The 13,400-nt window shown below is 42.9% G+C and overlaps 1 protein-coding gene across 4 annotated transcripts in view; it reads right to left on the reverse strand.

The window, feature by feature from the left end:
* Window positions 1-277: 277 nt before the first annotated feature.
* Window positions 278-13,400, reverse strand: part of DLC1 (DLC1 Rho GTPase activating protein) — a 212,870-nt gene continuing 199,747 nt past the window's right edge. For all 4 annotated transcript variants that reach the window (XM_057376125.1, XM_057376126.1, XM_057376127.1 and 1 more), the window contains 10 exons: window positions 11,345-12,771; window positions 10,065-10,241; window positions 7,989-8,148; window positions 7,554-7,752; window positions 5,412-5,625; window positions 4,916-5,030; window positions 3,794-4,015; window positions 3,138-3,355; window positions 2,788-2,961; window positions 278-2,252 (listed from right to left, as the gene is read on the reverse strand). In XM_057376125.1, the coding sequence (XP_057232108.1) occupies window positions 2,132-2,252; window positions 2,788-2,961; window positions 3,138-3,355; window positions 3,794-4,015; window positions 4,916-5,030; window positions 5,412-5,625; window positions 7,554-7,752; window positions 7,989-8,148; window positions 10,065-10,241; window positions 11,345-12,771 (3,027 nt within the window). In that variant the 3' untranslated portion in view covers window positions 278-2,131. The remainder of the gene's footprint in view (window positions 2,253-2,787; window positions 2,962-3,137; window positions 3,356-3,793; window positions 4,016-4,915; window positions 5,031-5,411; window positions 5,626-7,553; window positions 7,753-7,988; window positions 8,149-10,064; window positions 10,242-11,344; window positions 12,772-13,400) is intronic.

The raw sequence follows: 13,400 nt of genomic DNA on the forward strand, positions 1-13,400 counted from the left end.
AAACCAGAGATTTCTTCTCACTGTTATAAAAGCATGAAGTTACCGACTAGGGAATGTTTCTGTCCAGCTATCTACCATTGTGATGTCCTGTCTTCCAAAAACTGAAATTGCTTCGATACCTGCCTTTAACAGTATTAAAAATATCAGCCTGGGAGAGGGCAGGGGTGGCTCCACAGCGGGCTGTAATACGTAAAAAACCCGCAGTAAGAAAAACACCTCTCCCTCTGGGTACCAGGGCGGAAGGAAGAACCCAAAATAAAAGGTAACTCATTATGCATCTCCAATTTTAAACATTTAATAGTGCACTTATTGAGTATATTCTGTACAGACATCTATAGCAAGTTAMACATTTTCCTTTCTCTCGCGTAGATCATACTCATGTAATGCACATTTACAATAGAAAACATACTTGAGGTACAAAAACCCAAAAAGAATATCTGAGGTATAAATACATGTATATTTTAAATAATCTTTATCATGCTTAATCTATGTTTRACAGTACACTGTGGGCAAGTATACATGTTTACAATAGAATGGTATGTACAACATACAATTTTACAAATTCAAAAGTGTTTGATGTAGAAGAATATACAAGATTTTCCTACTTATGAGGAACATTGTTATTGGAAGTTCTACATTTGCCATTATAAAAAAAATCTTCATCAAAAAGCTTAAAATAATACTGACAATGGTAAAAAAAGTCTCAGTCAAGATTCCATCTTGCAACTCATTCATACCCTAGCCACAAAATACATTTATCACTTAATACTGCAGCTTAAAAGCAAATCTTTACCATTACAGTAAAACCTACAGAAAGACACCTTTCCAGAGGACCTCAGAACTTCCTACAGTTCATACAACTTGATGTTGATTCTTGAGAAGGGGGAACCTTTAAATCCCAAAGGGTTTAAAACACAACAAAACCCATGACAAAACTGCACCCTTCCTTCTGCCCTCAAATATAACCCTTCACACTGCTCACATGCAGGTTCTGTTCATGTTAACATGCAGCTTTTCGGAAAACAAGTAAAGGAGGGAGAGTAAGGGAAAGAGCTTGTGTGACTCTCCCTAGCCAAGTCACCCCAGCTGCTACTGCAGGTGTCCTGTCACCACCTGGCACCATAACTCCAGTGTTGACTTTTTCCTCTTGAGCCCTCAGAATACAATAAAATATATAAAAGCTCATTACAACACCTATAGGTAACACAGGGAGGAGTAAAAGTAATGGACATTTTTGTTTTTTCAACAACTGATGTTATTGGCTCTCCCCACCATTGCATAGATATTTCATTTCTAAGCTGCTATGTTGCTCAAAAGTATATTTACTTGAATTTGCTATAGAATTGCTCATCACTCCTAAAAGATCAACTGGGTGAGGAGTGGGCAGTGGCTGAAGCAAGCCTCTTGAACCATGTGCTCAGGGTTTTTAAAAAGGTCAGAGTTGAGGAAAATGCAGAACGAGCACATTCGAAGGATGGCTACTYCTGGTCCGCAGGGGAGTCCCACTCTAGGTTGAACTGTATCCAGCACATTAAAATCCACTCCGGYTGCCTATCAGTGTACCAGACACATTTCAAGTTCGACTTCCTCTATCCTTTCAACCATTAACACACTCATTCACACTTTAATCTCTGTGCAAACCTTTCTCTGCTTATCTCAGTGAGAACACATTGAAGAGTACCAACTATTCCAGTGGATACACCAGTCCCTCAATGCACTACAAATAAAATGACATGAGTATGTACATAAAGCTAAGTATTTCACATGGGAATGATGAGCCTTCACCATATTTCGTAATATATTTTGCATTTAAAGAAATTTGCTTCTCAGAAGCAATTCAAACCATCTAATAGTAATTTTTTTTTTTTAAATTTTTATTCTTTGCACAGTTATTCTATGTATTCCAGTCGAGGCCTACACTATAGACCTTGCACAAACAGGAAGCAGCTTTAAAGTGTATGGTATGGCCACAGTCCTATAGTAATGCTCACAGTCAAGCTCTCACGCTGCCATCCCTTCMTGACACGACTTGCAGATGGAACACAGGTCTGGTCTGCAGTGTGCAAGTCTCAGTTTTGGGTAACGTCTGTGTTGCTGAGGTGTGGAGCGTGTGGCTGTTCCTCTTCAGTAGTCACCTGGATTTTACTTCCTTGCTCTCRGGACTCTGGTGACTGAAAGAGTCTCGTATCTTAACAACTTCTGATGCACACAAGTGTCCGAAAGACTTGGTATACCAGTCTGGCATGTGGCCCCTGTTGTACAGAGGAAAAAGCGATGATGAGGAAGGTACCAGTAACTTTATGTGTATTTTCTCAGTCACAATCAAACAGATCTCTAGCTGTTTAAATGCTTGACTAGGAAATCTTAGTCCTGCTTACTGTGCAGCTCAACCTTGCCAATATATAGATTTGCGCAAAAACAAGTTTGCTGCAGTGAGGAAAAGTTATGAGAAGTTTTGTGACAACCCACTCCCCTTTACTAGCTTAATATTAAAATTAACACATTCTTGYACTCAAATATGACTGGGAGAGGAAGGGGTGGGGTTATATAACAACAAGGATGGTGGAACACATACTAGAGGCTTCTAATGCAACAAACTACACCTGCTGCCAGGTGTGCACTGAAGCCAGCTTTCTGTGACAYTGCAGAGACCTGTGTGCTTGCCTTTGAGAAGGACATACTACCGGCTCAGCTAAAGTCTTTCAAACAGTCTAAGCTTTCCCCTGAGCACACTGAAACTACACAAGAAAAGTTACCACCTCCAAAAGACAAAGTGGAACTTCCTACCTTAAATCAATTCTGCACATGTAGGTGAGTTTTGATTTTCCTGACCCGCAGGGCTCAATCAGATACCTCGACAGGAGCACATTGACTCTAACACCTGCCACRGGCGCCCGGTCATGGTCCACTGAGGTTGCTAGAAGCACACAAGCTCCTTTGGGGAAGTTTGTCCTCCATGTTCTAAGAGAAAAGAAGAAAACCAAAAACACTTTATTTGGCAAACATTAATTCAAGCATCTAATAAGAATTCAAATTAGGCACAGTAAGATATTTACCAATATAGCTGACATTATAAAGAAATAGGCAAGGTTACCATGTGTGTAGGATATAAACATGATTGCCTATTAAATTCTTACCTTAAGACTACGAAGTCCCTGGCTGGGTGAGGTGCCATGCTGTTCTGGACATACTGGTATATATCTGTCTGGCTATCCAAAGGCTCAATCACTTTTGACTCTATAAGATCTTCATCCCAAAGATGCTGCTCYTTAAGTAAACGATTTAAAACATCCTCCGGTGCAGCTGAGATTTCAATGGTAGTTTTCCATAATCGGAGTGGGGGACCTTCACACACCTGGGAAAAATTATCAGAGTCCTCAGTTGTGCTCTTCCTTACACTTTTTTTTAAAGTTTTTTTTTTTTTTTAAATCTTATTGAAACACTTCYGTTTATGTTAATTCTGAGCTGTGCAAGATCAGAGCTGAGAACCATTTTTCCTACTGCCTACATAGTGACTCAGCTTGTTAAGGCTTTGCATGCRTGAGTGAAGGCATGTGCATTGAATACAGTGAACATTCCTGGGCTGGATAAACAGAAGAACACAAATCAGTGCATGTTAGCAGACTACTGCTGAAAGACATGTTTTCATATGGTGTGCAACTGCACCAAAAGATTAAGTTTTTTTTTCTAGTATCTATCTGCAAAGTAAAGATGTGTACTGAACTTTGTGCAATAACTTACATCACAAGGGAGCTAAAAAACAGAGCTGTGATGTGAGTGACAGGGTGCATACCTTCTTGTATGCCAGATCTGCTTGCTCTGAGGTGGAGCAGCTGACCCAGCCTTTAAACTTCTCCTTCATCTCCTTGAGCAAGTCTTCCACGCAGTCCTGGAGGTAGCAGTGGTAGTCAGAGGGCTCAGTGTTGCTGCTGCTGCCCCGGAGCTCCTCCAGGCTGAGGGGACGCAGGTCCTGCTCCGTGTACGAGTTCCGACCCCTGCTCATTTCTTCAGGTATCTGAGGGGTGACAAGAGTGAAATCATCCTCTTGCAGCTCTCTCCCCAGACCACTGAGTTAGTTTAGCAGCTCAACAGCCACAGGGAGATGTACACATTAGTTTTGTAAATGATAGGATGTGTGTGTGTCAGGTTAAGCACTCAATGTGAAGACWTGCCAAAATTAAGTTTGTGACTTTGATTTAGCTCAAATCAGTCTCTCTTTTAYGGGGTGTCTTATTTTATTCTATGGAGTATCCCCCATTACTACACAACTAGATTCATTCCCTCAGCACAGTTATCCTGAAGGAAGAAGGGAACAGCTGTCAGCTGGAAGAACACAGACAGGCACATCTTCAGCTGAGAGCTCTGAAAAGATTTGATGACAGTGAGGAAAACCAGGACTCAGCTTGTCTGGTTCTCCATCGCAGGCCCTAGAGGGAGCATGCTTTATTTCCTGCAGACCCTTCAACCTATGGTTTGACAGTGTTACATTCCAGGATGCTTTTGTGGCCTGTCTTGCTAGCTCTTGGGAATTTAAATATAAAATGAGCACTGAAATTCCTGGAAATAGCTTCTTGCTTTGTAATTAAGAGCTGAGGTTCACAGACCCTCGTGGCTGCACAATAAAAGCTTGAAAATGTATTTCAAATGCAGCTCGGATGCAACAAAAATGTGACAGGCCACACAACTGCCTTCTGACTTTAGAGCACCAGTGCCAAGAGAACAACTCTCTTCTCTCCTGSAACCACTTCTACTTCATGTACGCACACAGATCAAGATGCAAAGCTTTTTAAAAAGCTATTTATCATGTGTTAAACTTCATTAAAATAAAGAGACATTGTTAGCTTTCCATTATACAGCAGATCAAWGGCATGTTTATCAATATTCCACCCATCAGTTTTGTAAGCAGGTGTTTTACCTGAAAGAGTTTCTTGCATTCAGCAATCATGTGAGCTAGCCCTTGGGTTGCAGCCAGATTTTCATTTAGGTCCTTTTGATCAGGTTTTCCCAGGCTTGGTTTTCTTTGCATCACCCTTCACAAGGGAACAGAGCACACATTTACACAAATCCAGCTATTGCAGAGCACGAGACATGTTTGGGAACAAAACAGTAGGATTTCCAAATCTGCTGTTGATTTAGAGCAGTGCTGCCTGGCACCAAAGAGTGGTATGGTGTTGCCAGCTTCTCTTGCTGCTCATTCTAAACGTTTTCCTTGGAATCCCCTCCCTCCTCCCTCATTTTTTTCCTTCTTATGAGCTTGTTTATAGTTCAACAAATCTCCAGCAAAAGGTAGGATCCCGTAACTTTCTACAGCTGGTGGTGTCTGAGGTGATCAGAGCTGGCAGGGTCAATCCTAAACCACGCCTGTGGCACAYTGCCACCAGCAGCAGTGAGCCCTGCTCCCAGAAACGTACCTTGGGGAGGAATTCTCTCTTTTGAGAGTGTTCAGGTGGAAGAGGGAAGGTGCTAAGCAGACRGCCAGGTTTGTTGGTGTCATCTGGTTTTCCTTCACTGCAGCTGTGACATCACTCAGGAAATAGAGGAGAATCTGGAGGACCTCCCTGTTCTCATCAGGTAAAAGCATAATGGCAGCTTTGATAGCCTGGAGACGCTGATCCTTTGGCACATCTGCATAGTATTAGAAATTCTCTCATCAGTCCATTGATTTTCCACACACACAGCAAGAATGCATCCCAAAGCAAACTCCAGCTTCAAATATTTGACTCGAGTTTGAAGTGACTTCCTTCAGGATGCATACCATTTGTAGGAAACATGAAGGAATTTTTTTTTTAACCCAGTAGTTTAACTACCCTCAGCTATTTCCTGCCGCACAAGAAATGCAAGCAAGAAGCTGTGCCTAGGCCAGAGTTAATTTTAGATTTAGCTTCAACAGCTACATGCTCCYGCAGATGCACTAAAAGGACAGAAGCCTGGAGTCAGGCAGAGAACAAGCAAACAGAGCCCAGCCAATTTAGAAGTTCTTTGGCTCGCAAAGAAATTTAAAACAAGAATGCATTTTAGAATAGGTAAATTAATTAAACAAATGGGCTAGCAAACCTTTGCAACAGTGATGTCATAAAATATCCAGAAAGAGCTTTACTGAACACAGAGAGTTACTTTATTGAGCAGATCATTCAAAGTCATGCGGTGGAAAAAGAAAGTCAACGCTGTGAAGCMCCATACCATTAAACAGCTCCTTGGTTACGAACAACAAACAGCCATTGGAAAAATCTGATGTGTCTTYATATAAAGCTTTCTCCTCCAAACTTGAAAGGAACAAAAAAATGAAATAACCCAGAGCAGATCTGCTTCTTATAAAGGGATTTCCAATAAGCCACCTCTGAAGACAGCATCAGAGTCTGAGTCCTGGAGCATTTATATCATCGCTGGCAGCTCACCACCCTCACTGCATGTCTCAGAACACACATGGTGCTACCCAGACAGTTAACATTATTTGCTCAGCAACTTTGTAAGGCTRGCAGGTGAGTTTCAAAAGCAGTCTGTTCCAAAATGCACTGTTTTCCATGCTCTCCCCTCAATCAGCTCAAAGTACATTTAAGCCACGTGCATTCCTGTGCGCAGCCTGCTGCACAGCACCAAAGCAAAGGGAAATTTTGCCCTTTGCAGGGAAGCAAAATTCACAGCTGTTTTAAGGCTCTTTGCTTTACAGAGAGATAATACTTCCCGACCATCTCTGGGGATTCCTCAGACCTACCSCCTGCAAAAGGAAAGGAACAGATACTCTGGAAATGCTATGTCAGAACTTCTTTTGGCTCAAAACCCACAGAGYTGTTGTTTAATACGCATGGAAGTGGAGAGTCTGATAAATTTTCTCCATAAATGTGCTTGGAAATACAAACACACACACACAAAATGCATGCACTGAAAAAATGGTCTGTATGTTTTCATTTTAAAAAAATCATCTCCACCTTTGGAACTCTGAAGRAAATTCCTGTAACCTTTTTGTAATGATTTCCTATCACAAATATTGATAAACTCTGTTTTTTTTATGTGATTTACTCTAAACCCTCGTGTTTACGGTATTTATCTGTAAAGTAGTTACAAGTCAGTAACAGAAAGGCTTATCACTTAGAGGTTGTTTTAAAACAGTTGAGGTGAAGGATAGCAGAAAATTAATTATAAGAGAATAAAAATTTTCGGTAGCCTTGCCAATCCCCTCAAAAGTCCCAAACTCAGTTCATCCAGTGTTTACTTTGCTTGTCTACTTAGTCACATTAGATGTGGCTTATTTTCAAAGTATAACACCACGTATGTTCAAAGAAGAGAGGAAAATCTGGAGCAAGCGATGGAGGATTTATATTTGTTMCTGATCCAGAGAGAAAGGTGAAATGAAAAGAATTTGTACTACAAGTTGTTGTAGAACTACGGCATAAAAAACCCGTTCCTTATGAGGCAGCCTAAACTCTAACAGTTGCTGGAGAAAGGCAAAGTCCAACACAGAAAACACGTTTATGCCCAGAGCTGCAGCGTTAGCAAGTTCCACCCTTGCCACACAAATGACCATTTTCTATCTGCTGCAGAATCTCACCACTTACACTGGTATATCTGTAAGAAAGTCTCAGAGAGTTTGTTGGTCATGAGAGGCTCAGGGAGATCACGGAAGAATTGCTTTAACATGTCTGCTACATCATAGGCGGACTGGCCCTCGTAGTTGACGCTGTCTGCGGAACTCTCATTCATCTGACGCAAAGCCTGAATTCTTGATTTGACTCCAGATTTTCTGAACAGTCCAACCTAAATATATGAATAAAAGCACATACATTTATAATGAATCCAGAAAATCTGAGACGTAAGCATGCTCTTTAACTTCTAAAGTATGGGTTCTAATTTTGTGGAAAGCTTTCCATGYATTAATTATCTATTTTGTCTTGAGGCTACTTTTTTCAGTCTGACCCAGGAACAATAAAAACTAAGGGGAAGCTGGGCTTTGGGTGCTGCATGCCTGTGGAATGAGAGTGTAGGGAACGCACCTGATCCAGGCAGTGGTTGCGGAGGTACCTCATGGCTTGCTGAATGCTCTGGGGAAGAGGCTGCCCTGTGCGCTGCACGTTCACTTGCAGCGGCACTCCAAAGACATTTCGGTCTTTATAATCTGGCACTTTTATTCTTTTCATGAATTTTGGTACTGCCCTGTTTAAGCAAAGGGAATAACACAATTWAATTAAATTAAATTTCTGTTATTTATCTTCTGTATTTCCAGTCATTCAGAAAGTAAGTGAAAATAAATGAAACACTTTTAGTAACATGAACAATAGTGACAGTATAAATTAGCTAATCCACTCGGGGCTGCAAAAGGTGAGAGGACAGAAAACAAGAGTTTCTCTAAGAGAAAGGCCTGACATTTGGGGCAGTATGCTGCCTCTAAGTATTAATGTGGTGCTACTYCATCAATATTAGGAGGACGAAAGCTACAGGGTAAAACTGCAGGGGCCAGATTGAATTGCAAAAGAGTCAAAATAAATCTTGCGGTCAGTGACCCCTTATAACACTGCTTCTTTAGGTTTCAGGGAAGATGGGCACTTGAACAATGAGCTTTTGTATGTCAACTACTTGTTCTGCAAAGTCCTCAAACTGGGTCCACCACCCACCAGTGTGCAGAACAGCAGGAAACTGATGTAATACATTTGAGTTTGTCAGCTAAAAACTTCAGCTCTATAAACAACCCCTTTGAGGGACCCCCCTCCTTGTCAGCCAGTGACTTTTGTTACCCCCACCTCCCACTCCAGTTTCATTGAGAGGCCTTTCCATCTGCTTATGACTCCAAGGAAAATGTTACTAAGCACAAAAGCATGATTTACCCCCGGGTCCTCCAGAGTATTGGTTTCATAAATGGGGAAAAAAAAGGCACTAAAATGTGAAAATATTGAGATCATTTTCCTAAACAGGGAGGCAAGCTAATGTCCACTGTAACAACTAATAGGACACAGTAGCACTGAAAACAGGGAGACCTATTTAACATTTCAACATACAGTACAGCTATACAAACAGTGCATTGGATTTACAGCTGACTAAGCTGTTACATAGTAAAACAGAACCAATTTGTATTGCTGTATAGTTAAGTTCAGGGCATTATTGATACATGTATGAATAATACTTTCTTTGTCAAAAAACATGCCAATGGAATGTGAAAAAACACATTGCGATCTCCACCGAGAATCTGAAGCATGCAGGGATAACTGGTCAATACTTATTTCTGTCTTTCAGAACAAACAACTTCTGTATTTAGAAAGACTGACATAATAACAGCCTTTGAACAGGAGGTACTTTGATGCCGAAGCTAAATACTCTCTATGACTCCTGGGGAAGGGAGGAGGCTGGCCTGTGGTAGGGACAAGGAAAATTTTATTTGCATCCTCTGCATCCTGAAGGTTACACARGCTGTACTGCAGATACAATAATAAAAGAGCTTTCTATTTCATTCTTCTGACAAAAAATATTCAGCTGGGTTACAAATACCTGGCCACAGCAGAAATTGCTGCCTACAAAAACTCCACGGTTCTCCCGACCTTTCTATCTCTTTTGCAAGCTAACTCACTTATAGTACCTTAAAAAGGGAAAACAAAATTTTGGTTAGTGAGGTACTAGAACTAAGAGAAATTTACATTATTTAATTACTTAATTACGTAAAGGAAGTAATGGAGATTTTTAAGAATAACTGAAGAGAAGTGAGCCTATTAAGACTGCCTGCAATTTGTGCCACTGCTTGCTAACTGCCTCAATAAAGAAGCCATCCTTCTCTTGCTAYAGATACTGGACACCTTCCTGTTCAGAAAGCTGGTCTGTACTTCATTGCTTTTGTTCCCTCACATGGCCCCATAAACATATCTCTCAAGTGTAATAGGATGACACTTAYGTAAAGGGTTAGTGATTTTAGCCCTGTCTTAGGAAACCACAAATCACTGTCAGCACAGACTGGAGGAAGAAGTGCAAATATGRAAAACAAGGGATTGCAGGGATTCACTGCATCTTTCCAAAAGTTGCCTGGGACAAGCGCGACTGTCACGCTCGTACAGTCGGGCTCTCAATACACAGAGCTGTGTCCTTACCAGCTGAAACCGTGCTTGTTGGAAGGTGTGTACTTCTCCAGGAGAGCRGTCAGCTTCAGCAGAGAGTACTTCTGCAGCAGGTTCATCTGTGCCACGGACTGGCAGTTGATCTGCAGTGATGCCGAGCTGAGGCTGGGCCGGTGGGAGCTCTGGAAGCTGTGCCACCTCAGCTTGTGCCTGTGGAGAAGATGGGAGACAGAGCAAGGACAGGTTACTGAAATGCCTCAGCAAGACACGTGAGGAATCACCACAAACACACTGCTGAGCTCCCTGCCCTTGGCCACATTCTTCTGAGATTCCACAGGCATCAGCCAGCAGCATTTCTGCCTCACCTGCTGTCATGCAGCACGGGCAGGTGCTTCAGATGGGAATGTGCACTGTGAGTGACCCACAGCCTTGCCCAATCACATATYCTCCAAGGGCTCCAACACCCTTCTCCCAAAGTGCTTTCAGTATTATGGCAGTGGGAATAAAAAAAAACTCCATTATGAAAAATGAAAATGGGCATGAAAAAATGCATGAATTTTTAAGAGACATCAAATAAGAACTCCACACTTCTGAAAGGCCCATTAAGTTCATACAAGCAGCTGTAGATGACTTGTGTCACAAATCACAGAACGATTTGCACCACTTTTAAAGGAAAACGGGAAATAAAGCTAGAAAGAATTAAAATCCTTGCTCTACTCACAATACAAAACACAGTCATCCCTCCCACAATAAAACTCCCAGCACAATCTGGAGGCCACTGGAAGTCCCCCAGTCTCCCACTGTGCTACAGTGATCAAGAGAAAGTAAACAAGCCTCATTYTCCCCACAGATTTAGTGCTCTAGCATGCCACTAGGAACAGCCTGCTACTGAAAAAATGTAATTTTTTGAAGGTCTAAAAGTCAAGGCATTTACTACACACTAACACAAACCAGACACACTTATTCTTGTTTCTCCTAGCCAACTCAAAAAGTGATTAATCCTACTTGGCCCTCCCCTCCCATGCACCACCTCAGTTTGAAGAACTGTTGCGCCCCAAAACTGCCTAAAACATTGCATTTTCAATGATGACTCAGGCTGAACATACAAACATACAGCTATAAAGTGGAGGAACCACAAAGTCTTGCACAAATACTTCCCTTGCCCGTAATTGTTTTGGGAAGCAATGGAACAGTACTTGAATGGCCACAGCTTCCACTGCACCTTAACTGAGCATGGTGCAACCACYGCAGAGCTGCCAGGGCTGGAGGGGACATGCCCAGGCCACCCCAAGGGCCACCACTCGTGATCTCACCTGCTGCACCGTGTCAGTGATGCACCCACTCCAGAGTCTCTCCTGTCCTGGATCCCGGCGGGCTCTTCTGTTTCATTCAGTGAATTCCCTGTACTGTCGAGGTCACTCGGTGTTCTTCGATCGTTATCTACATCAAGGTGAATCTGCTTTGGAGAGGAAGGACATGGGGAGATGGAGTCGAGTACTGAGTCAGAGTCCCCTTCATCTGAGAACTTCTCTGACCACTGGTTCACTATTCTCTGCATCCCTTTGACATGGTATAGGATGTCGTCTAGCTCKGGGAATATGTCTTCATTTTCCAGGTCGGCCAGGTCGCTGGTACTGGAATACAGGATCGAACCTGGCACATTGTCATAAATGCTCAGGCGGCTGCTCACTGAACTGGAGGAGTTGCACCTTTTCCCCATGCCTAGTTCTTTGGAGCTRTCACCACTGTTCTCCCTCTGGAGGGCGAGGTGGCCGTGTCCATGGAAACTCCCTGTCCTCCAGTTCACAGAGGTGTTGCTCTCTGTCGGGGAGAAGTTGCCATTGGAGAGCGCTTTGGGAAAAGTGCCRGGCTTATGATCCTCAGGGATAAAAAACACGGTGTCTTCTGCAAAACTGCCGCGGTTCTTRAAGTTCTGCTCCATCACATCACTGAACGTTGACTGGTTGAAGGGGTCAAAGCCTTCCAGGTACATGCCCACCCTTTTATTGTAGGCACTGAGGCTGCGTGTTCGCGTGACAGGACTGGGCGTGCTGACGGCACTGCTCGTCTCAGACTGACTGCTGCTGCTGCTGGTCTGGGTGGAATTGGAGACRCTCCTCTTTCGTACCATAGGGAAGTTGATGTGATTGCCATTGAGGGCAGAAATCTCCACACAGTTAAGTTGTTTCAGTTTATCTTCATCCATGCCYTCCTGCAGGATTGGCCCACTAATAATCAGGCCGAGCTTTGAAGGAGCTTTGCTCTTGCCATGGTGAGAACTCTTGATTTTAAGACTCTCCATTCTTTTGAGCAGGCTCTTTGTTTTGGACTTGGCGTTCTTCTCGTTGGCTTTTGTGTTGAAGCTGAAGCTATTCAGCTCCCTGGGGGAGGGCAGGCTGCTGAATGAGTCATCATTGGCTACAAAATTGCTCGATGAGCAGACGCTGGCCACCGAGTTTGTCCTGGTGGTAGAGGCCTCGCTCTGCAGGGTTGGCTGGTGGCTGCTGGTGCTGCTGGTGCTCAGAATTGAAGCCACCTCCTGGCGCTCGCTGAGGTCTGTGAGCACGCTCTCCCGGCTCGCTGCGCTCGTAAGGTGAGGAGCTTCTGGGGACGGGATGGGCAAGTCCGCTTTTGGAGGGAACACATCAAACTCTTCAAGCCTCGACCACCTCTTGCTGTCCCTCTGAAAAGTCCATTTGCCACTTATTGCACAAGGTTCATCTTCATCAGAATCTTCACTCTGCAAAGAAGAACCCTGAAAGTACTGCTTGCAAACTGCTCAAACAGCGAAGGCAGTTGCATTTAAATACAATGTCCACTAAATTGCTTTAAGCATGACTTTGTTCTCACTGAATTTAAAGTGAAAACYGTCTTTTACTTCAGGCAGAGGAAGATTAGGCCATAAAGCCTATCACGGGAAAAGATAACTTGGTACCCACAATGTATTTTAACAGTTTTTAAATACAAAAGAGATACCCTTCATAAAAAGAAACAAACAATACAATCTACTTTGAACTGTTCTGTTTTAAAAACACCATAGACTTTTAATTAATTTGTCACAGTGGATAGCCCTCACATCAATGGAAATTCCTGGCATGCATAAAATTTTAAACTGGAGTCAGTCAGGGGCTGGGGTCCCTCTGGACTCTCTCCAAAGCTACACTTTGTTGATAGTGGCTATGTGTTTATACTCCTCTTTGCAATTATGAGATGTTTCTCATACATTCTGAATTTTAGTGGCTTAATTCCTTACCCATTCGGGAACTCTGAACAGCCTCCTCTGTGTGACTAATGAGACAGCAAAAGAAACCCTCGCACTGCAAGAGTGTGATGGCTCCAGGCTCTTRCCTGGTCCACTCTTCCTCCCAC

Source organism: Malurus melanocephalus, unplaced genomic scaffold (genome assembly GCF_030028575.1).
Source record: "Malurus melanocephalus ecotype Western Australia unplaced genomic scaffold, MMel_1.1 scaffold_270, whole genome shotgun sequence".
NCBI classification, from domain to species: domain Eukaryota; kingdom Metazoa; phylum Chordata; class Aves; order Passeriformes; family Maluridae; genus Malurus; species Malurus melanocephalus.